The 21,507-nt window shown below is 38.6% G+C and overlaps 1 protein-coding gene across 4 annotated transcripts in view; it reads right to left on the bottom strand.

Annotated features, from left to right (window-relative positions):
- BIRC6 (baculoviral IAP repeat containing 6) overlaps positions 1–21,507 on the bottom strand; it is a gene marked incomplete at both ends in the record, with an annotated part of 235,428 nt that overhangs the window by 176,384 nt on the left and 37,537 nt on the right. For all 4 annotated transcript variants that reach the window (XM_080711761.1, XM_080711762.1, XM_080711763.1 and 1 more), the window contains 6 exons: positions 667–725; positions 5,992–6,152; positions 6,230–6,452; positions 8,692–8,774; positions 13,841–13,952; positions 19,197–19,390. In XM_080711761.1, the coding sequence (XP_080567887.1) occupies positions 667–725; positions 5,992–6,152; positions 6,230–6,452; positions 8,692–8,774; positions 13,841–13,952; positions 19,197–19,390 (832 nt within the window). The remainder of the gene's footprint in view (positions 1–666; positions 726–5,991; positions 6,153–6,229; positions 6,453–8,691; positions 8,775–13,840; positions 13,953–19,196; positions 19,391–21,507) is intronic.

Below are 21,507 nucleotides of genomic sequence, written 5' to 3'. Positions count from 1 at the left end.
TTTTACTTATTTATTGCGATACTGGGGGTGTAACCCATGGGAATTTTACCTCTGAGCCACACCCCCCATCCCTATTTTATTGTTTTTATTTTGTATTATCAATCAAAACTGAGTTTGTATTATGTAAGCAATTTAGAATTCAATGATATTTAGCTTTACCTAGAATTATATAAATCCAAGAGCTTAAGCTGAGAATGGTAGCACATGCCTGCAAGCCCTATTCTTGGGAAGCTAAAACAGGAGGATCACAAGTTCCAAACAGCCTCATCAACTTAGCAAGACTCTCAGTAACCTAGTGAGACCAATTCAAACTAAAAAACAAGCTGGGCTTAGTGGCATACGCTTGTAATTCTAATACCTAGGAGGCTGAGACAGGAGGACTGCAGGTTCAAAGCCAGCCCTAGCAACTTAGGAAGACTCTGTTTCCAAGCAAAAAATAAAATAGGTCTGGGGGTATAGCCTGGAGGTATAAGCCTCTGAGTTCCATCTCCAGTACCATGAACACACCAAGAAAAATGCCAAAATAAAATTAAAAAGTCCTTGAGGGTACAGTTAGGAGGAAGAATGCCTCTGGATTCAATTCCCAGTACCCAAAACAAATAAACCAAATAAAAACAAATAAAACCAAGAGCTTTAAAAGTACATTATCTACTATTTTTTACATACCTGTCACAGAATCTGATCTGGAATGTTCTTCACTGTCTGAATCTTCCAGCAAATCATCACTTAAAAGACAAAGTGAAAGCAAATAAGAAAGCAAACAGCAGTGTTAAAACAATCTGCTATACAAACAAAACTACAAAAAGCAGCATAAATGAGATATAAATAGTTCAATATCATAACTTACAAATAATACTGATTTTAAAAAGTCATTATAAGTCATTAACTAAATGTCTGCCTAGCTGGGCATGCTGGTGCAGGTCTGTAATCTCAGTACTCGGGAAGCTGAGACAGGAAGATCGCAGGTTTGAGGACTGTCACAGCAAGCAGGGAGACTCTCATCAGCCTAGCAAGGTCCTGTTTCAAAATGAAAATAAAATAGGGCGGGGGCGGAGGGGAAATAGCTTGGAGGTTGAATGTTCCAGGGTTTAATCCTTAGCACTACAAAAATAAATAAATAATATACAAACAAATGTCTACATGAAATGGAGGAAAGACTCTAAGATTCTAATACCACGTATAGGAATTTTCAGATTGTTATATGACTGAGGATAATTTAGGCAAATAAAAGGATAACAGCAGTAAATCAAGAAAAAGCTTGCAGCAGTTAAATTTTAAGAACTATTTTACTTATGGAAAATGAAACTGACCAACTTATGTGGCACGTACAAATATGTAAAAATGAATCCCACTATAATCATAATGCACCAACAAGAAAAAGAAATCTACTACTGAATTAAAGAAAGTTATTCTAAAACCAAATAAAGTTATATAAATACATATGTATGTATACCTACTCACATCAACATACATTTTACTACTTCTTCTCTTTTGTTTTTTTGGTAATGAAAATGGAACCCGGGGCATGCTACCTCTGAGTTACACCCCTAGCCCTATTTTTTTATACTTCATTTTGAAACAGGGCCTCACTAAGTTGCAGAGGCCTAAGTAGCTGAGGCTGTGAACTGTGATCCTCCTGTCACAGTCTCCCAAATGCTGGGATTACAAGCTTGTGCCAGCATGCCCGGCTCATTTTACTTTATTTTATAGTTGTGTATTGTAAGAACTGTTAAGAACTCCTTCCAATGCAAGAAAAGCAAACAAACAAAAACTTCCACAACTCAGAAAAGAATTAAAACAAGAGCTATTCCTCTGTTCTTCACTCAAGTTGTAATGAAGTTGCCAACCCCTCTGAAATCACCTCTATCTTCACTCTCTCTGCTGTTAGCAAAGAATAAAGATGTTTAGTGTAGACCACTCAAACAGGCTTTATCTGTGCTCTGTTAGTGACATCTATAGCACTTTCTAAAATTCTGAAGTCTTTACTATAAAAGTGAAAATATGAGCCGGGCGTGGTGGCGCACGCTTATAATCCCAGCATTCGGTAGGCTGAGACCTGGAGGATTGCGGTTCAAGGACAGCCTCAGCTACTTAGGCCCTCTGAAACTCAGTGAGACCTGGTTTCAAAATAAAGAATAAAAAATAGGGCAGGGGGTGTAGCTCGGAGGTCAAATGCCCCTGGGTTCCATCCCCAGACCCGCAAAAAAAAAAAAAGAAAAGAAAAGAAAACATGCATTTTGCAAAAGGAAAAGGCAATATTCTTTATCGAGGGGAGGGGTGTTACAGATTGAATCCAGGGGCTTTCCACCTCTGAGTTATATCCTAGCCCTTCTTATATTGTATTTTAGAACAGGGCCCAAGATGCTGAGGGTCTTGCTAAATTATTGAGGCTGGCCTTGAACCTGCAATCTTATCTCAGCCTCCAAATACTGGGATTACAGACCTGAGATATCCCAAATTCTCATCATCAGATAAACGTCTTCTAAGAAGAAATGGTTAAAAACAATCCCTAAGAAAGGTATGGTGCTAATTACTTTAACCCGTTGGATAAGCTTTACATTCTCTATATATTATTCTTCAAGCTAATGAAAACTATATATATTATATATTATGCCACACGATATCAGAGGTAGACTGGCTTTTTTGGGGTTTTTTTGGATAATGCTGGGGATTTAATTCATGGGCATTCTACCACTAAGCCCTATTTTTTTAAACAGGGTCTCTGAGTTGCTCAACCTGGTTTTGAACCTGCAACCCTCCTGTCTCAGCCTCCAAAGTACTGGGATCACAGGTGTGTGCCGCTACAAGCGGCTTAGATTAGCTCATTTTACTCACTTCCAATCCAACAGGACTACTACTTTTACAAGAGACAAAGGACAGAGATGGGACCTATGCTCAGAGTTGAAGCGCCAACTTTCTGGCTCCCCCCTATAACAGTAGCTTGCGCTAACCTCTCTGCATGGTTCTGACACTTTCTTAGTGAGAAAACAGTTAACTTTCTTCCCTAGAAGATTTTAAATTTCTTGCTACTTGCTGGGTATGGTGGCACACGCTTGTAATCCCAGCATTTGGGAGGCTGAGACAGGAGGATCACGGTTCGCGGCCAGCCTCAGCTACTTAGTGAGGGCCCTCTGCAACTCAGCGAGTATCTGTTTCAAAAAATGAAGAATAAAAAATAGGGCTGGGGGTGTAGCTCAGTGGTAGAATGTCCCTGGGTTCCAACCCCAGTACCCCCCTCCAAAAAAAATTACATACTATTCCATATAATAGTATTGGATATTTCAACTAGAAATACTAGCTGTGTTTATTAAAAATATGTACATTTTACCAAGAAGGTAGTGTAATTCTCAAATTACAAAATCTCAAAAGAAATTGCTAATTAAAACCATTTTGCTGGGCGTTGGTGGCACATGCTTGTAATCCCCGCGCTTGGGAGGTGGAGATAGGAGGATTGCGCAGGTTCAAAGCCAGCCTCGCTGGCTTAAGAGACCCTGTTTACAAATAAAGTATAAAATAGGTCTGGGAGTGTAGCCTGGAGGTAGAAGGGTTTCCAGGAACCCCAGTACCACAAAAAAAAATAAATAAAAATAAATAATAAAACCAGCATTTTGCTGGACATGGTGGTACAGTCCTATAATCCCATTACTAAACAGACTTCAGACAGGAGGATCACAGCTTAGAGGCCAGCCTCAGTAACTTAGGTAGACCCCGTCTCAAAACAGGGGTGCTGCCGCGCATGGTGGCGCACGCTTGTAATCCCTGCACTTGGGAGGCTGAGACAGGAGGATTGCACAGGTTCAAAACCAGCCTCAGCTGCTTAGTGAGGCTCTCAGCAACTTAGTGAGACCCTGTTTCCAAATAAAATATAAAATAGGTCTGGGAGTATAGCCCGGAGGTAGAAAGCCTCTGGGTTCCACCCACAGTACCACAAAAAAAGGAAAAAAATATATATATATAATCTGGGAAGCTGGGTATGAAGGCACATGCTTGTAATTCCTGTACTTGGAGGCTGAGACAGGAGGATTGCAGTTTCAAAGTCAGACTTAGCAACTTAGTAAGGCTCTCAGCCACCTAGTGAGACATCCTTTCCAAATAAGAAATAAATAAAATCTGACTTAGAGGTAGAATGCCTCTGAGTTCAATCCGGAGGACAAAAAAAAAAAAAAAAAAAAAAGGAAGAAGAAGAAGAAGAAGAAGAAGGAGGAGGAGGAGGAGGAGGAGGAGGAGGAGGAGGAGAAGAAGAAGAAAAAAAGGGGGGGGGGCTAGAGTGATTCCAAGGTATAATGCCCCTGGGTTCAATTTCATTATCATCTATTAATGTTCTACTAAGTATAAAGCAGAGAAATTGAGCATGCTTAGTTTCTGGTCACAAAGCATACTGACCTATGCTAAACATGAACTGAAACCTCAATAACAAGAGAGCTGCTTTCCCATCGCTCCCATAGGGATTTGTAATAACTGAGAACAACCATGATATTTTAATTTGATTCGTTCCAGAGCTCAGACCACATTCATTTATCTACCAGTAATTTCCACATGCTATTATCAAGAACCAGAGTTAATTTTCCTAAATTAATTTTCCATTAATTAAATAATTACCATTAATAAAATTTTAATTACTTCTTAATCAAATTGCATGCCACCAAAAGGGATTATAAAAAGGCGAATCTCTGGCTACAATGTAACACCACTCACACATGAGTACCATGAGAAGCCCCTAAAGGTAGGAGGGCCGGGCAATCTGATCACAGTTAACCATACCCCATCTTGCTATGCACAGCGTCTCAGTAGTGACAGGTGGCAGTGCTCATCATACACTGAGTGGCTGCAGGAGACCTTCATTCTACCTACTTGGGAACAGTACAAACAGTGTGTGGTTCCTGCCTGGATCACAACTGCACACGTTCTTAATAAAGCAGTGCGTAAAGTTGGATTTTATTTTGACTTTCCTGCCCCAACCACAAAAGATGCAACCACAAAAATCAGGAACCTGTCAGAAAGGATTGAGAACAGCAACTTTCCCAAAATGTTTCTACAGCAATAATTATGATCCATCAATTCTATGCTGCCTAATGATACATTGGTTTTAATTAGTTTGCCTTACCTCTTTTAAGGTCATTTCACTATTCAGCAGTGCTAATCTAAAGAGGGAAACTAAAATCATTGGGTTCAAGTGCTCTATGATGATTTAGAAGGTGAATTAAGAATCTAATCCAAGTATTTCATTTCATTATTTAGACTTTTATTTTTCCCTTTTTTGTGCATAGAATTGAACCCAGGGCCTCACACATGGTACACTCTTCCACTGACCTATAACTCCAGTCCCTAGGCATTCTTTTTCTTTTGTGTGGTACTAAGGATTGAACCCAGAGGTGTTCTGCTTCCAAGCTACATTCCTAGCCCTTTTTACTTTTTTAATTTGAAACAGGGTTGTTGAGGGCCTCACTAAGCTGCTCCTGGCCTCAAACCTATGATCCTCCTGTGTCAGCCTCCCAAGCACTGGGACTGCAGACGTGTGTCACCACACTTGGCTTCGACTTTATGTGGCAATTATTTCCCATTGGCATAAAATGAGATAGAAAACAAAGTGCATTTTACAAACAATAATGTTGTTTGTTGTTTTTGTTTGTTCTGTTGGTACTAAGGATTGAATTTAGGGGTACTCTACCTCTGTGATACACCCCAAGCCTTATTTCAATTTTTTTCTTTTGAAACAATGACTCATTAAGTTGCTGAAGCTGGTTGCAAACCTGTCACTCTGTCTCAGCATCCCAAGTACTGTAATTATAGGTGGGCACTACCATGCCCAGCTTTAATAGTGTTTCTGAAAGAAAATTCTTTGAAAATTATACAGCTTTCACATTTCTAACCACTCCACTTTCTAATCACTGATGGATTTTTTTCTGCCTCTTTAATTAGAGCAATGAGGATATAAAATTTAGAAAAAGATAACATAACATCTATAAATGCTACTAAAAAAATTTCACATACCTATCTCCTTCCAATTTTGGTATATCTGAACAACTAGAGGAGTCCTCCAGCCATGTCAATGTTGGTCTCCTTGAATCAACTCCTGAGCTGGGTTCTCCTGATAGAATAAGCTGTTGTACAATTGCTGGATCATAGGCATTGATTTCAAACTTTAAGTGCACCTAAACAAATAAAAATCCTAAGTTTACAACTGAGGTTTTTTCAATTGCTAGTTTATTACTTTAAAATTAAGACATACCTTCATGAGTTTAGAAACATCCCATATGCAGATCTTCCCTCGTTTAGTTGCAGCAGCTAGAAAATGCGGGCAGCTCCCCGAGCCAAAGCAAGATATTCTGTCAGTTCCATCCGTACAAGGGAACTGGGCAGGACTTGTTGCAAGCGTGACTGACAATGGCACATTCTGTGTGTGCTCGCCTTTTACAAATGGGCAATTTGGGGAATGTCTCTCATGTTCAGACCTTTACACAGAGTAAGAAAGAAACAGTTAACTGAACAACAAAGCAGTTAAATTGTCCATTAAAACAGATGGTGCACAACTGTAGTCAGTAGATTAGTGAGGCCCTCGGCAAGTCAGTAAGACACTTTTTCAAAATAAAAATGAAGGGCCAGTCATGGTGGTGCACACTTGTAATCCCAGCATTCGGAAGGTGGAGGATCGCGGTTCGCAGACAGCCTCAGCTACTTAGTGAGGCCCTTCGCAACTCAGTGAGACCCTATTTCAAAAATGAAAAGACTAAAAATAGGGCTGGACGTGCACCTCAGAGGTAGAATGACCCTGGGTTCTATCCCCAATACCGGGAAAAAAAACACAAAAAATTAGGCTAGGGGTGTAGCTCAGAGATAGAATGTCCTGGGTTCAATTCTAGTACTGCAAAGCAAAACTCCAGGGTCATCATCTTTTTATACACAACTGAGCTTAAAATATCCTAAGTATTAAAAAAAAAAAAAACTTAACCTAAGCCAGGCATGGTGATGCACGTGTGTAATCCCAGCATTTGGGAGGCTGAGACAGGAGGATCATGGTTTGCAGACAGCCTCAGCTACTTAGTGAGGTCCTTTGCAACTCAGTGAGACCCTGAAAAAAATAGAAAAAAAATAGGGCTGGGGTATCTCTCAGAGGTAGAATTCCCTGGGTTCAATCCCCAGTACCACAGAGAAATTAAATTAAATTAAAAAATTAAAAAGGCTGAGGGTATAGCTCAGAGATAAAATACCCCTGAGAACAATCCCTAGTATCCTCCCCAAAAAAGTCTGTTTCAGAGGAAACTGAGAAACCAGTGCTATAATTTATGCTATATTAACATACTCATTAAAAAGTTTAAACTTCTCACTTTTCTTCACAGTGGTTTCCTATATTTTTGAATGAATAACTACTTTGTTTCAGTTCAACCTGAGAGCCACATACACTGTAAAGACATTAGCAGGTTCACCTCTATTAACTGCTGATAGCCAGGCATGGTGGCGCACGCTTTGTAATCCCAGCATTTGAGAGGCTGAGACAGAAAGATCCTGGTTTGTGGACAGTCTCAGCTACTTAGTGAGGCCCTCTGCAACTTAGTGAGACCCAGTTTCAAAATAAAAAATAAAAAAAAATAGGTCTGGGAGTGTACCCCAGAGGTAGAAGGGCTTCCAGGAACCCCAGTACCACCAAAAAAAAAGGAAGAAGAAGAAGGAGGAGGAGGAGGAGGAGGAGGAAGAGGAGGAGGAGGAGGAGGAGGAGGAGGAGGAGGAGGAAGAAGAAGAAGAAGAAGAAGAAGAAGAAGAAGAAGAAGAAGAAGAAGAAGAAGAAATAATAATAATAATAATAATAATAATAATAATAATAATAATAAGGGTTAGAGCTCAGAGGTAGTATGCCCCTGGGTTCAATCCCCAGTACCAAGGGGAAAATAAAAGCCACTGACAAACATTCAGAACTTCAAACTAAACCTCATACAAAACAAATGACATGTCTTAAAACCAACACCAGGCCCTCTCACTTTCTAGCCATACGATTTTCAACAAATTTGACTTCTACATTTTTTTTTTTTTTTTGTGGCACTAGGGATTGAACCTAGGGGCAGTCTAAATATGAGCCCCACCCCTAGCCCTATATTTTATTCTTTATTTGGAAATAGGGTCTCACTAAGTTGCTGAGAGCCTCACTAAGTAGCTGAGGCTGGCTTCGAACTTGCTCGATCCTCCTGTCTCAGCCTCCCAAGCACTGGGATTACAAGTGTGTGCCATCAGGCTCGGCCAAAAATGAGGTTTTAATAAACTATCTCAAATGTTTAATCAGGTTCTAAAATTTTATGCACTAAAATTCAAAGACATCAGAGATTCCCTAAAATTACTTTAAAATTAGACATGCAAACCACAAGGCCCTCCTCCACAGATTCCCTAGGGCAGCCTTCCCTCAGCAGGCAGACTCAGTCATCCAGGAGCTCACTCTGCCACAGCCTAGCTTTGGTCAGAGGCTGGCTCTCTTCGGTGGCATCTCTCCTGTGTACAGGTTCTGGAAAGCTATGGACCCAGAGCCACTGTATGCTAAGCGATGTGACAAGGTAAAAGCGGAGTCATTTCATTCTATTAGGACAAGAGCAAAAGTAGATAGTGCCAAGCATCTAAGTACTGTGTCACGACTGGACAAGTAAAATTTAGAATACATGTATTCTATGACTAACTTAGCCTATTATTCCCAGGAAAATCAAGACTCACCAAGGTTCATCAGTAGGCTCCCAACAAACGAGACATACACTACAGGTAAAACACATGGCTCGATCATCTCCAGATGAGGCAGGCTGGAAAATTGTTTTAATTAGAGAACAAGAAAGGGGCAAGAAAAGGTGAATTAGTATTAAATTAGCTTTTCTTTTCTTTTTTTCTTTTTTTTTTTTTTTTTTTTTTTGGCAGTACTGGGGATGGAACCCAGGGGCATTCTACCTTCTAGCCATTTTTATTCTTTATTTTGAAACAGTGTCTCATTAAGTTGCACAGGGCCTCACTAAATAACTGAGGCTGGCTGCAAACTTGTGATCCTCCTGTCTCAGTCTCCCAAGTACTGGGATTACAAGCATGCACCACCAGGCCTGGCTTAAATTTTCTTCTTAATAAAAAGTGTTTAAAAATCCTAACTTTAAGTAAAATGCCATACCAAAAGGAAAAGAAAATTAGCCTATGGTATAATGTAACCAACAACACACTGAAACCTCAAACGATTAAGAATGGGCTATTTTATTTGAAAAACAACATAACATCTGAAAATAAGCACAAATTCGAACACAGAGGCAAATCCATACACCAATTCTTGCACTACTGAGTATTTAGAGTTGAGAATATGAAGAGAAATAAAATGACAGGTTTATTCTTAAAAACTGAATACAGCCAGGCATGGCGGCACATGCTTGTAATCCCAGAATTTGGGAGGCTGAGACAGAAGGATCACAGTTCGCAAACAGCCTCAGCTACTTAGTTATGCCCTATGCAACTCAGTGAGACCCTGTTTCAAACTAAAGACTAAAAAATAGGGCTGGGAATGTAGCTTGGAGGTACAATGCCCGAGTTCCATCCCAAGTACCTCAAAAAATTAAAAAAAAAAAAAAAACAGAAATGCTGTAGCATGAATACAATCTCAGTGCTTGGGAGGCTGAGGCAAGAGGCTCACATGTTCAAGGCCAGCCTCAGCAATTTAGCAAGACCTTGTTTCAAAATAAAAAACAAAAAGGTGCCCGGCGTGGTGGCACACGCTTGTAATCCCCGCACTTGGGAGGTGGAAACAGGAGGATTGCGCAGGTTCGAAGCCAGCCTTGCTGGCTTAAGAGACCCTGATTCCAAGTAAAAATATAAAAAATAGGTGTCTGGGAGTGTAGCCCAGAGGTAGAAGGGTTTCCAGGAATCCCAGTACCACAAAAAAAAAAAAAAAAAAAAAAAAGAGCTGGGTATAGCTCAAAGATAGAGTGCCTCTGGATTCAAACTGTGGTACCAAAGCAAACAAGCAAATAAACAAAACTGAATCTGACACAAATAATAAGAAAAAAGGAAACTAGTCAGTCTAATTCATACAGTATTCTATAAAATATAAGGAAAAAAGCCTGTAATACCAGTACATGTGAGGCTGAGAAAAGATGACAGGTTCATGGCCAGCCTTAGTAAATTAATGAGACCCTGTTTCCAAATAAAATATAATTTAGGCCGGGCGTGGTGGCACACGCTTGTAATCCCCGTGCTTGGAAGGCAGAGACAGGAGGATCGCGCAGGTTCGAAGCCAGGCGCGCACTGGCTTAGGAGACCCTGTTTCCAAATTTTAAAAATGTAAAAATAGGTCTGGGAGTGTAACCCGGAGGTAGAAGGGCTTCCAGGAACCCCAGTACCACCAAAAAATAAATAAATAAATAATGAGGGCTAGGAGGTAGTATGTCCTTGAGTCCAATGTCAAGTCCAAAATATATTGATACACACACACACACACACACACACACACACACACACTCAACATATATGGTATATATGTTGCTGTTCAGGGCTTTATATCTACATATTAAAATCATATATTTTATAATATCTACTATAACTAATATATAATAAATATAAATTGCTGCATAATTTATATTTTCAATATAATATTTAAAATAATATATAAAAATACAGGCCATGTGTAGTGGTAGACACTTGTATATCTGCATATTTAGAGTTAAATAGGGAAACTATCACGTTTAATATCAAAACATGAAGTTAATTTTATCTGAAAATTAATATATTTGACCATGTACTATATGGATGCAAACTTATGACATATTTAATTTTTTTATCGTTTTATCCTTGTTTGTGCTAGAGATTGAAACAGGGGCATTTTACCTGGGAGTTACACCTCCAGTCCTATTTTTTATCCTTTATTTTAAAACGGGTCTCACTAAGTTGCAGAGGGCTGCACTAAGTAGCTAAGGCTAGCCGTGAACCTGGGATCCTCCTGTCTCAGCCTCCCAAGTACTTGTACTACAAACGTGCAACACCATACTCACGATCTCAAGTTTGCAGACAACCTCAGCTACTTAGCGAGACCCTCCGCAACTGAAAGAAATCCTATTTCAAACTAAAAAGTAAGCTGGGTGTGTTGGTAATTTCAGTACTTGGGAGGCTGATCCCAGGTTCACAGCCATACACAGCTACTGAGTGAGGCCCTCCATAACTAACTGAGACCCTGTTTCATAATAAAGGGTAAAAATAGGGCTAGTAGTGTAGCTCAAAGATAGACCGTCCCTGAGTTCAATCCCCAGTATAGCAATAACTAAACTAATTAACTTTTTTTATTTTGAAACAGGGTCTTGCTAAGTTGCTGAGGCTGTCCTTGAACCTGATATCCTCCTGTTTTAGCATCCCCAGTACAGAGATTACAGGAATGCGTCATGACACCCAGTTTCTTCTTCATTAAATCCAGCTAAAATCTTTTTCCTACATTTTCTCTGCTTTAGGTCAGCAAAGCTTTCTCTAATGTCCCATCCTCACACCATTTTTCATAGTAATCATTACACTACACACCCTCCTTTTTTCCTATATAAAACTATGACTGAGCCGGGCTTGCTGGCGCACACTTTTTTGTGTGGTCCTGGGGGTAGAACCCAGGGGCTTTCCACCTCCAGGCTCTACTCCCAAACCTTTTTCTATTTTATTTGGAAACAGGTTCTCACTAAGTTGCTGAGAGCCTAAGTAGCTGAGGCTATCTTCGAACCTGTATGATCCTCCTGTCTCAGCCTCCCAAGCGCTGGGATTACAAGCATGCGCCACCACGCCCGGCGGTGGCACACACTTTTAATCTCAGCGTTTGGGAGGCTGAGACAGGAGGATCCGGGTTCATGGCCAACCTCAGCTACTTATTGAGGCCCTTTGCAGCTCAGTGAGACACTGTTTCAAAATAAAGAATAAAAAGTAGGGCTGTGGGTATGGCTCAGAGATAGAATGCCCAGTAGTTCCATCCCCAGTACCACAATAAATAAATAAATAAATAAATAAATAAATAAATAAGACCATTTTTCTAGCCTAAATTCTTCCTCTATCAACACAGATATAACTGCATATATACTCCCTACAACATCTAGATCTATCCTTCTAACTTCCTAATCAGCTCTTCAATACCTATATTCAGGTTGCACTGCAGATTCTTTAAAGTAGCTTCTATAATTATCTAGTCTATGAATAATCTGTATCTCGACTAAAATTAAAATTACAAAAGAAACTGCAAAACTGCTTTCATTGCATTATCCTAAGCATCTACTATGATGTTAATGCAAGTCAAGAACTGAAAATAAACATATATCCAAAAAGATCATCTTCCAAAAATCAAATCTAGGGAATACTACCAATTTGATGCTAAAGAAAAAAAAAAAAAATAGGTCTAATCTGAAAGAAAATACTTAGCTAAATATAAAATAAGCTGGGCGTGGTGGCGCACGCTTGTAATCCCAGCATTCGGGAGGCTGAGACCGGAGGATCGCGGTTCGCGGACAGCCTCAGCTACTTAGTGAGGCCCTCTGCAACTCAGTGAGACCCTGTTTCAAAATAAAGAATAAAAGCCAGGCGTGGTGGCGCACGCTTGTAATCCCCGCGCTTGGGAGGCAGAGACAGGAGGATCGCGCAGGTTCGAAGCCAGCCACGCACGCTGGCTTAGGAGACCCTGTTTCCAAATAAAAATGTAAAAAATAGGTCTGGGAGTGTAGCCCGGAGGTAGAAGGGCTTCCAGGAACCCCAGTACCACCAAAAAATAAATAAATAAATAAAATAAAGAATAAAAAATATGGCAGGGGTTGTACCTTGGAGGTCTAATGCCCCAGACCCGCAAAACTAAATAAAATAAATAAATAAATAAATAAATAAATAAATAAATAAAAAGTAAAAGTAACTCAGTGTTGGTTACTTTTAACAATATTTTTTCCTTTTCATACCCAATACATGACATAGGAAATGGCCAGTAAATACATCAAAGGTATAGGAGAAAAAAACACAGGCAGAGTGGTGCACCCCTATAAATGCAGGACATGGGAAGCGTGAGACAAGAGGACTGCAATTTGAGTCCAGTGTCAAGGAGTTCCTGAGACTCTATTTCCAAATAAAAGTAAAAAGGATAAAGGTGTAGCTAAGTGGTAGAGGACCTCTGGGTTCAAACCCCAATATGACATATATACACAAAGTCAGAAAAGAAAAAAAACAAAAAAACCCCTCACATATATGCATACAAACAAGCACATAAGTTGCATAAGACAAGGTTTTTGTTTTCTTTGTTTTGCAGTACCAGGGATGGAACCCAGGGGCATTCTGAACTAAATTCTCAGCTCTACTTTTTAGTCTTTATTTTGAAACAGGGTCTCCTTAAGTTGCAGAGGGCCTCACTAAATAGCTGAGGCTGGCCATGCACCTGTGATTCTACTCTCAGCCTCCCAAGTACTGGGATTACAAATGTGTACCACCATGCCCAGCAGAATACAAGTTTTTGAAAATGTATTAAAATGATGATGATTCTACTGAAGGCTTCAATGGCATACTGAAAAGGTTTTGTTTTGTTTTTGCAGTACTAGAGATAGAACCTAGGGGCATTCTATCTCCAAGATACACCCCCAGTCCTATTTTTTTATTTTATTTATTTATTTATTTTATTTTATTTTATTTATTGGTGGCACTGGGGTTCCTGGAAACCCAGTACCTATGGGCTACACTCCCAGACCCATTTTATACTTTTTAATTTGGAAACAGGGTCTCTTAAGCTAGCAAGGCTGGCTTCGAACTAGCGCAATCCTCCTGTCTCTGCCTCCCAAATGCTGAGATTACAAGCGTGGACCACCACGCCTGGCTCCGAAAAAGTATTTTGACAGTATTTTACCTGATGATAAAATCCAGCTTGAGCCATGGGGTCTGGCTGTGCCCACCTATAGCCTACATGAGGCCACGAGGTAAATGTCTCCCGTCTGTTAGCTTCACTGTACATCAATGATCTAAAAGTAAAAACACCGTATGTCATTGAAGTTAGGCAGCAAAATACAGGGAAACTTTCGATTTAACACTGCAGAAATTTTTTACAAGGTTATCAATAAAAACTGTGAAGGGTCTTTAAAAACTAAAATGATCACTTTGAAGAATTTTCCTTAAACAGATTAGGGGAAAAGAAAATCTGAATAGTGAGTATAGCTCATAAATAACTTCAGGAGATTAAATTAACCAAAATTGAATAATTACCAAGCAGAGAACACAAAATTTGGTAATCAAGAGGCAGAGGGCCCTATGCTGTCATGACATGCCAAGTTTTGCATAAGTAAATAAAATTAAAACCCAAGTAATAGTGGCTTTTTTTCTCAACTACATTGAGTAAGTGGTTTCAAGTGGTACTTTGTTTGCCTTGACTTTTCTTTTAAATGGAAAGCAATCTTTTGTTCTTTCTCCAAAGAAATCATTTTCCAGGAAGTCTACACTCTCTAGGGATTAAACAATAAATGAAATCACAGGATTTCATATTAAAGCATATCAGTTCATTCAGAGTCAAACTGTAACTGAAAGTACCAGAGTATTTTTTAAAGGATGATAACAAATTTTTTAAAAGTCTAGAAGGATTTAAGTAAGAAAGCCCTCATAAGCAAAGCTCATTTGTCCTAACACAAACTTGCAACTTATTAATAAAAGAAAAAGAGAAAGTGGTAAAGATCAACAGAAAGACACCAGAAAAATAATTTTCTTAAATTCTTCTCCTAAATTAAAAATATATTAGAAAGTCATATACTTTCTATAATAATGATAAGGAGCTTAGATTTACACATAGCTATATTCTGACTTTAAAAGAAGTCTGTGGGACTCAAGGATAGACCATTTGCCTAGCATGTGAAAGGTCTTGGGGTTTGATCTGCAAAACACACAAAAATGCTTTTGGGTTAGGAAAGCACTCTATTCAGTTTATGTCTTCAGGACTGGTCTTAGAACACAAAACTAGTCGCATTTAGTCATACATTACCACTAAACCCTAACTCTAATCTTGCATAGACATGAGCTCATCCAAGTCTTCTTAAAGGCTTCTTTACCTTTCTCTTTTCATAAATTTTTCTTTCTGTTCCAGGGATTGAACCCAAGGACATTCTACCTCCAAGCTATCTCCCCAACCCTTCTTATTTTTTATTTTGAAACAGGGTCACACTAAATTATTGAGAGTACTGCTCAATTGCTACGGCTGATCTAGAACCTGCAATCCTCTGACTCAGCCTTTCAAGTACTGGGATTACAGGCATGTGCCACCATGCCTGACTAGGGATGATTACTTTTTTGTTTGTTTTGGGGTACTGAGAATTGAACCCAAGGACCTTCTACCTCTAAGTTAAACCCTTAACCCTATATTTTATTTATTTATATGTGAGCCTTATTTTTAGTTTTATTTTGAAACAGGGTCTCACTAGGTTGATGAGATTCTAACTAATTGAGGTTGTCCTCGAACCTGTGATCCTCCTGTCTCAGTCTCTCACTCAAGTTTACAGAGGTGTTCCACTATGACACGTATGTGTGTCTGTGTGGGGTTTTATTTGAGGGTCTGGGCATGGAACCCAGGGGCATTTGAAATCCAAGCTACATCCCCTGCTCTATTTTTTTTTTTTTATTCTTTATTTTGAAACAGGGTCTCACTAAGTTGCGGAGGGCCTAAGTAGCTGAGGCTGTCTGCGAACCGGGATCTTCCAGTCTCAGCCTCCCAAATGTTGGGATTACAAGTGTGCGCCACCACACCCGGCCTGTGTGTGTTTTAATGGGGATTGAACCCAAGGACATTCTACTTCTGAACTACATCCCTAGCCCTATTTTATTTTTTATTTGGAAACAGTCTAAGTTGCGGATGGACTCACCAAGTGACTAAGGCTGGCGGCAAACCTTCAATTCTCCTGTCTCAGCCTCCCAAGTACTGGGATTACAAGCATGCGCCACCACACCCGGCTGTTATTTTTTATTTTGAAACAAGGTCTCACTAGGTTGCTGAGAGGGGATGAATGTTTTATCATGTCAAAATAGGCATTGCTCTCAGACAAGAAAAGCTTGTTCTAATCATCTATTTTTCTTCTTTATCCATTTCCAAAGAATATTTTAATGATAGCCATAGCACTTATCTCCCAATATTCAGATTAAAAATGTCAATCTGTTTTTTGCCCAAAGAATAGATACTAATGTAATTGTAGAATACAAAATTATTCCCAAATGTTAATTTGATTAATAGAAGTCATTTATGTAATAAAATCACTTAACACAAATAAGACAACTAATGATATCACAGGGGTGTGGACTCGTAACCCCAGTACTGAGGAGGCTGAGATAGGAGGATCACAGGTTCTCAGCCAGCCTCAACAACTAGTGACACCTTCTACAATTTAGTAAGATGCTGTTTCAAAGAGAAAAACAAAATAGCGCTGAGGGTGTAGCTCAGAGGTATGAAGCTCCTGGGTTCAATCCCCAGTACCAAAGAAATGAAAATAAACTACTAAATATTCCAAAAAAGATGTAAGGGCCAAATTTAAGAGGAATTTTTAAAAAATCATTCTGTACTGCCTTTGCTGAAATCAGCATATACTATTTATAAATATATTACTTATATAATTTATAAATATAATTCACAAAAATGCATAATATCCAATTAAAGTATATAAATTTAAATGGTATAAGGCAAATGTAAAATCAAATAAAAACTGTTAATTTCATATTTCAGCATGGTATTTCCAAACTTTAGTACTTTTTTTTGATTTTGCTGGAATTAAACCCAAGGGCACTATACCACTGAGCTATATCCACAGCCTTACTGAGGCTGGCCTCAAATTTTTAATCCTCCTGCCTCAGTCTCACAAAGCTTGTGCCATTGAACCTGGCTAACCTTTGGTATTTTTAATGTTTACTAAGAATCTGATTAATGTAATTTTCAATAGCCCATCCTTTCAGTTGTTAAACAAATATTTAACTAGCTTAACAATTCGTTTCACATAAAAATCTCCTTGAAAAACCGATAATTAAAAAATGACATTTTATTTTTCTTGGTACAGGGGATAGAACCCAGTGATGTTCTATCACGGAGTTATACCCATTTTTATTTTGAAAAAGGGTCTCATTAATTACCACACTCTGGCCTCAAACCTGTGATCCTTCTATCTCAATTTCCCAAGTACAGGGATGAGAGGCAAGTACCACCACACCCATCTGAGGTATAAATTTTACCTATAATTTAAATTTACCTATAATTTATATGATTTAAATATTAAATTTATATAATTTATATATTAAATTTACCTATAATTTAAACATTACTATATTTAAGTCCAAGGCAGACAATATAAATATATTAATTTAAATTATTCCATTCAAGCCAGGTGTGGTGGCACACTTTGTAATCCCAGTACTTGGGAGGCTAAGACAGGAAGATCACAGGTTCGAGGACAGGCTCAGAAACTTAATGAGCCAGGCGTGGTGGCGCACGCTTGTAATCCCCGCGCTTGGGAGGCGGAGACAGGAGGATCGCGCTGGCTTAGGAGACCCTGTTTCCAAAAATGAAAATGTAAAAATAGGTCTGGGAGTGTAGCCCGGAGGTAGAAGGGCTTCCAGGAACCCCAGTACCACCAAAAAATAAAAAATAAAAAATAAATTTAAAAAAAAAAGAAACTTAATGAGAAGCTGGGCATGGTGGCACACGCTTGTAATCCCCGTGCTTGGGAGGCTGAGACAGGAGGATCGTACAGGTTTGAAGCCAGCCTCAGCTACTTATTGAGGCTCTCTGCAACTTAGTGAGACCCTGTTTCCAAATAAAATATTAAATGGGTCTGGGAGTATAGCCCGGAGGTAGAAAACCTCTGGGTTCCACCCCCAGTACCACCAAAAAAAAAAAAAAAAAGAAAAAGAAAAAGAAACTTAGGCCCTCCTCAACTTAGTGAAAGTTTGAAACTCTGTTTCAAAAATAAAGGATAAAAAATAGGGTTGAGGGTGTAGCTCAGATGTAGAATGCCACTGGGTTTAATCCCCAATTCTGCAAAAACAAAATATAAGTAAATAAATAAATAACCCCAATTGATTTCTTAATTCTTTTATTGTTTTCAATTAAAAAAGAATAGGTAGGAGCCACGTGTGGTGGTGCATGCTTGTAATCCCTGCACTTGGGAGGCGGAGACTGGAGGATCACGCTGGTTCGAAGCTAACCTCGCTGGCTTAAGAGACCCTGTTTCCAATTTTAAAAAAATATAAAATGGACCTGGGAGTGTAGCTGGAAGTAGAAAGGTTTCCAGGAATCCCAGTACCACCAAAAAAAGAAAAAAGAGAGAGAATAGGTAGCACTGCTTTTGTTTTTAAATTTGTGAAAATGTATCTCAAATGTCATAAAATTTCATCAATGGCAAAATAAGTCATATATTGGATAAAAATTATTTTAAGTTTACTCAAATATTTATTAAGCAAGTACTAAACTTGAATTTTCAAAATACACTTCTTTTTGGTGGTACTGGGGATGCAACCCAGAGACCTTCTACCTCCGGGCTACACTCCCAGACCTACTCTATATTTTTATTTGGAAATAGGGTGTCACTAAGGTACTGAGAGCCGCATAAAGTAGCTAAGGCTGCTTTTCAAAACTGCAGGATCCTCCTGTCTCAGCCTCTCAAGTACTGGACTTACAAGTGTGTGCTACCACACCCAGCTCTCAAAATATACACCTCTCTCTCTCTCTCTCTCTCTCGCTCTCTCTCTCGCTCTCTCTCTCGCTCTCGCTCTCTATTTTATCTTATTTATTTATTTATTTATTTATTTATTTATTTATTTATTTATTGTGGTGCTGGGGATTGAACCAGGGGCATTTTACCTCCGAGCTATACCATAAGCCCTATTTTTTATTCTTTATTTTGAAACAGGGTCTCATTAAGTTGTGAAGGGACTCTCTAAGTAGCTAAGGCTGGCCACAAATCTGCAGTCCTCCTGTCTCAACCTCCCAAATACTGAAATTGCATGTGTGTGCCACCACACCCAGCTCACTTTTATCTCTTTAAATGCCTTTAGGGAACTAAAAGATACTATCTTATTTAACAAAAATAAATCAAATAGTTTAATTTAGCATTTCATACTAATAAGAATCTAGTTTACAAAACATTTTTAATTTTTTCAATGCAACTGCATTTTAGAGTAATTTTTGGTTAATCCAAAAACTAGTAATTCAATCTTTCACCTCTCTTTATAAGCAAGGTTCATACCTGTCTACAGAACGGCCTGGCCCCACTCCAAGTTCTGGACGTGCACTAGGTAAGAGGTAAGACAATCTGTCCATCACTGAGGACGCCACAGGTAAGGCAGCAACATTCTGATTTATTTTCTTGAGTTCATTTACAATGGCACTGGCAATGGACTTCAACACATGATGAGGAAGATGAAATGTAACTGTGGCCCACTGAAAGAAAATGGGAGTACAAGCAAAGAGAAAGGTATTCAGCACTTTTAACCAAAATCATGACTTCACCTCATCAAATAAAGAACTATTTATCAAACTCATGTCAGTTTACCCATTAGCTTATCATTTACATCAGAAACTGTTCTGTACAAAAATAAACAAAACTTCTTATTCAAATGAGCCAAATATGGAAGCCAACTAGTTGTCCATCAATTAAAAAAAATAAAAGTGTAGTAGTGTGCCTATAGTCCCAGAACTTGGGAGGCTGAGAGTGGAGGATCTCTGGTTCAAGGCCAGCCTCAGCAACTTGCCAAGATCCTGTTTCCAAATATAAAATAAAACAGGGCTTGGAGTATAGCTCAGAGATACAATGATTCCCAGAACCACCACCAAAAAAAAAAAGGAAAGTGTGTGTGTAAACACTACAGAATACTATATAACCTTTAAAAGTAAAGAAATTCCATCATTTGCTACAACCTAGAGAACATTGATGCTAAGTGCTATAACCCAGACACAGAAAGACAAATATTTAATGATCTTACTTATAAGTAGAGGTGGGTTTAACTCAAAAGCAGGAAGAATGGTGATTTATCAAAGGCTGAGGTGGGAGTTGGGGGGTGTTTGTCAAAGTACAAAAATGTCAGGAGGAGTAAGTTTTGACCATAACACAGCATGGTGACCACAGATAGTAACAATGTATATTTCAAATTTTCTGGGAAAATGGAGATTTTATAAACATTCCTACCATAAAGGAATGAGTTATACATTAATGTCAATTACTTTGATTTAATCTTTCCACAATGTATACATGAATCAAAATATCACATTGTAGTCAGGCATTGTGGTGCATGCCTGCAATCCCAGTACAGGAAGAGCGCAAGTCTGAGGATGGCCACAGCAAATAGTGAGACTCTCATTAATCTAGCAAGACCTTGTTTCAAAATAAAAAAAATAATAGGAGGATGCAGCTCAGAGGTAGAATGCCCCAGGATTAAATCTCTAGTACAACAACAACCACAAAAATCGCATTGTACTCCAAAAATATATGCAATTATTTATCAAGTAAAATTTTTAATTTTATTTTTTAAAAAATTTACAGAGCTGGGTATGATGGCACATGCTTGTAATCCCAGTACTTGGGAGGCTGAGACAGGAGGATCACAGGTTCACGGCCAGCCTCAGCTACTTAGTGAGGTCCTCTGCAACTTAGTGAGACCCTGTTTTGAAATAAATAATGAAAACTTAGCCTGGGGATGTAGTTCAGAGGTAGAATGCACCTGGGTTCAATCCCCAGTACCATTAAAAAAAAATTTTTTTTTTTAAAGGAAAGCTCAACTACACTGAAAAAAGATGGTTTAGCACTAGATAGAAGCACATTTCCTTACATATCCCACTACAATTAAGTATAACTAATAGCATCTGTCTTATTTCATATGTACTTTGTACAAACATTAAAAATAAGTAGACACTCAACTATCTCCGTTCATAAGAATATATCTGGATAATTATTATTATTGTAATATGTGAGGTTTAGTTCAACATAACAGATGCTCACGTTTACATTGCTGGACATCATACTCCAGCAACAGTAGCTAAACGCACAAGCTTTATAGTCACAAAAACAAACTCACAGCCCAACTTGCCCAACAACAATATCCAATAAATGTTAACCACAATTAACTAAAATTATAATAGCTACTAAAGAAATCAGACAGCTAGAAAAGTTTTTTTAAAGAATATAGACTGCAAATATGCTAAGTATTATTCTCCCAGAGAAATAATCAAATAATTTCATCTTTATCCTGTCCTTAGATCAAGTTGAATGGATATCAATTGTCTAGTACACTCATTCTAGGTAGTCTAACAAATTATTACTTACCTATATAACTTGTGCCAAGAAACATGACTTGAATTGCAAAAAAAAGAAAAAAAAAAACATTGAAAACATCTTGCCTAGATTTTTTTTTTTTTTTTTTTGTGGTGGTACTGGGGTTCCTGGAAGCCCTTCTACCTCCGGGCTACACACTCCCAGACCTACTTTTTATACTTTTTTTATTTGGAAACAGGATCTCTTAAGCCAGCACGGCTGGCTTCGAACGTGTGTGATCTTCCTGTCT

Source organism: Muscardinus avellanarius (assembly GCF_963383645.1).
Source record: "Muscardinus avellanarius genome assembly, chromosome: 15".
NCBI lineage: Eukaryota > Metazoa > Chordata > Mammalia > Rodentia > Gliridae > Muscardinus > Muscardinus avellanarius.
The sequence above is the reverse complement of the archived record's forward strand: the minus strand, read 5'-3'. Positions and strand labels throughout refer to the sequence as shown.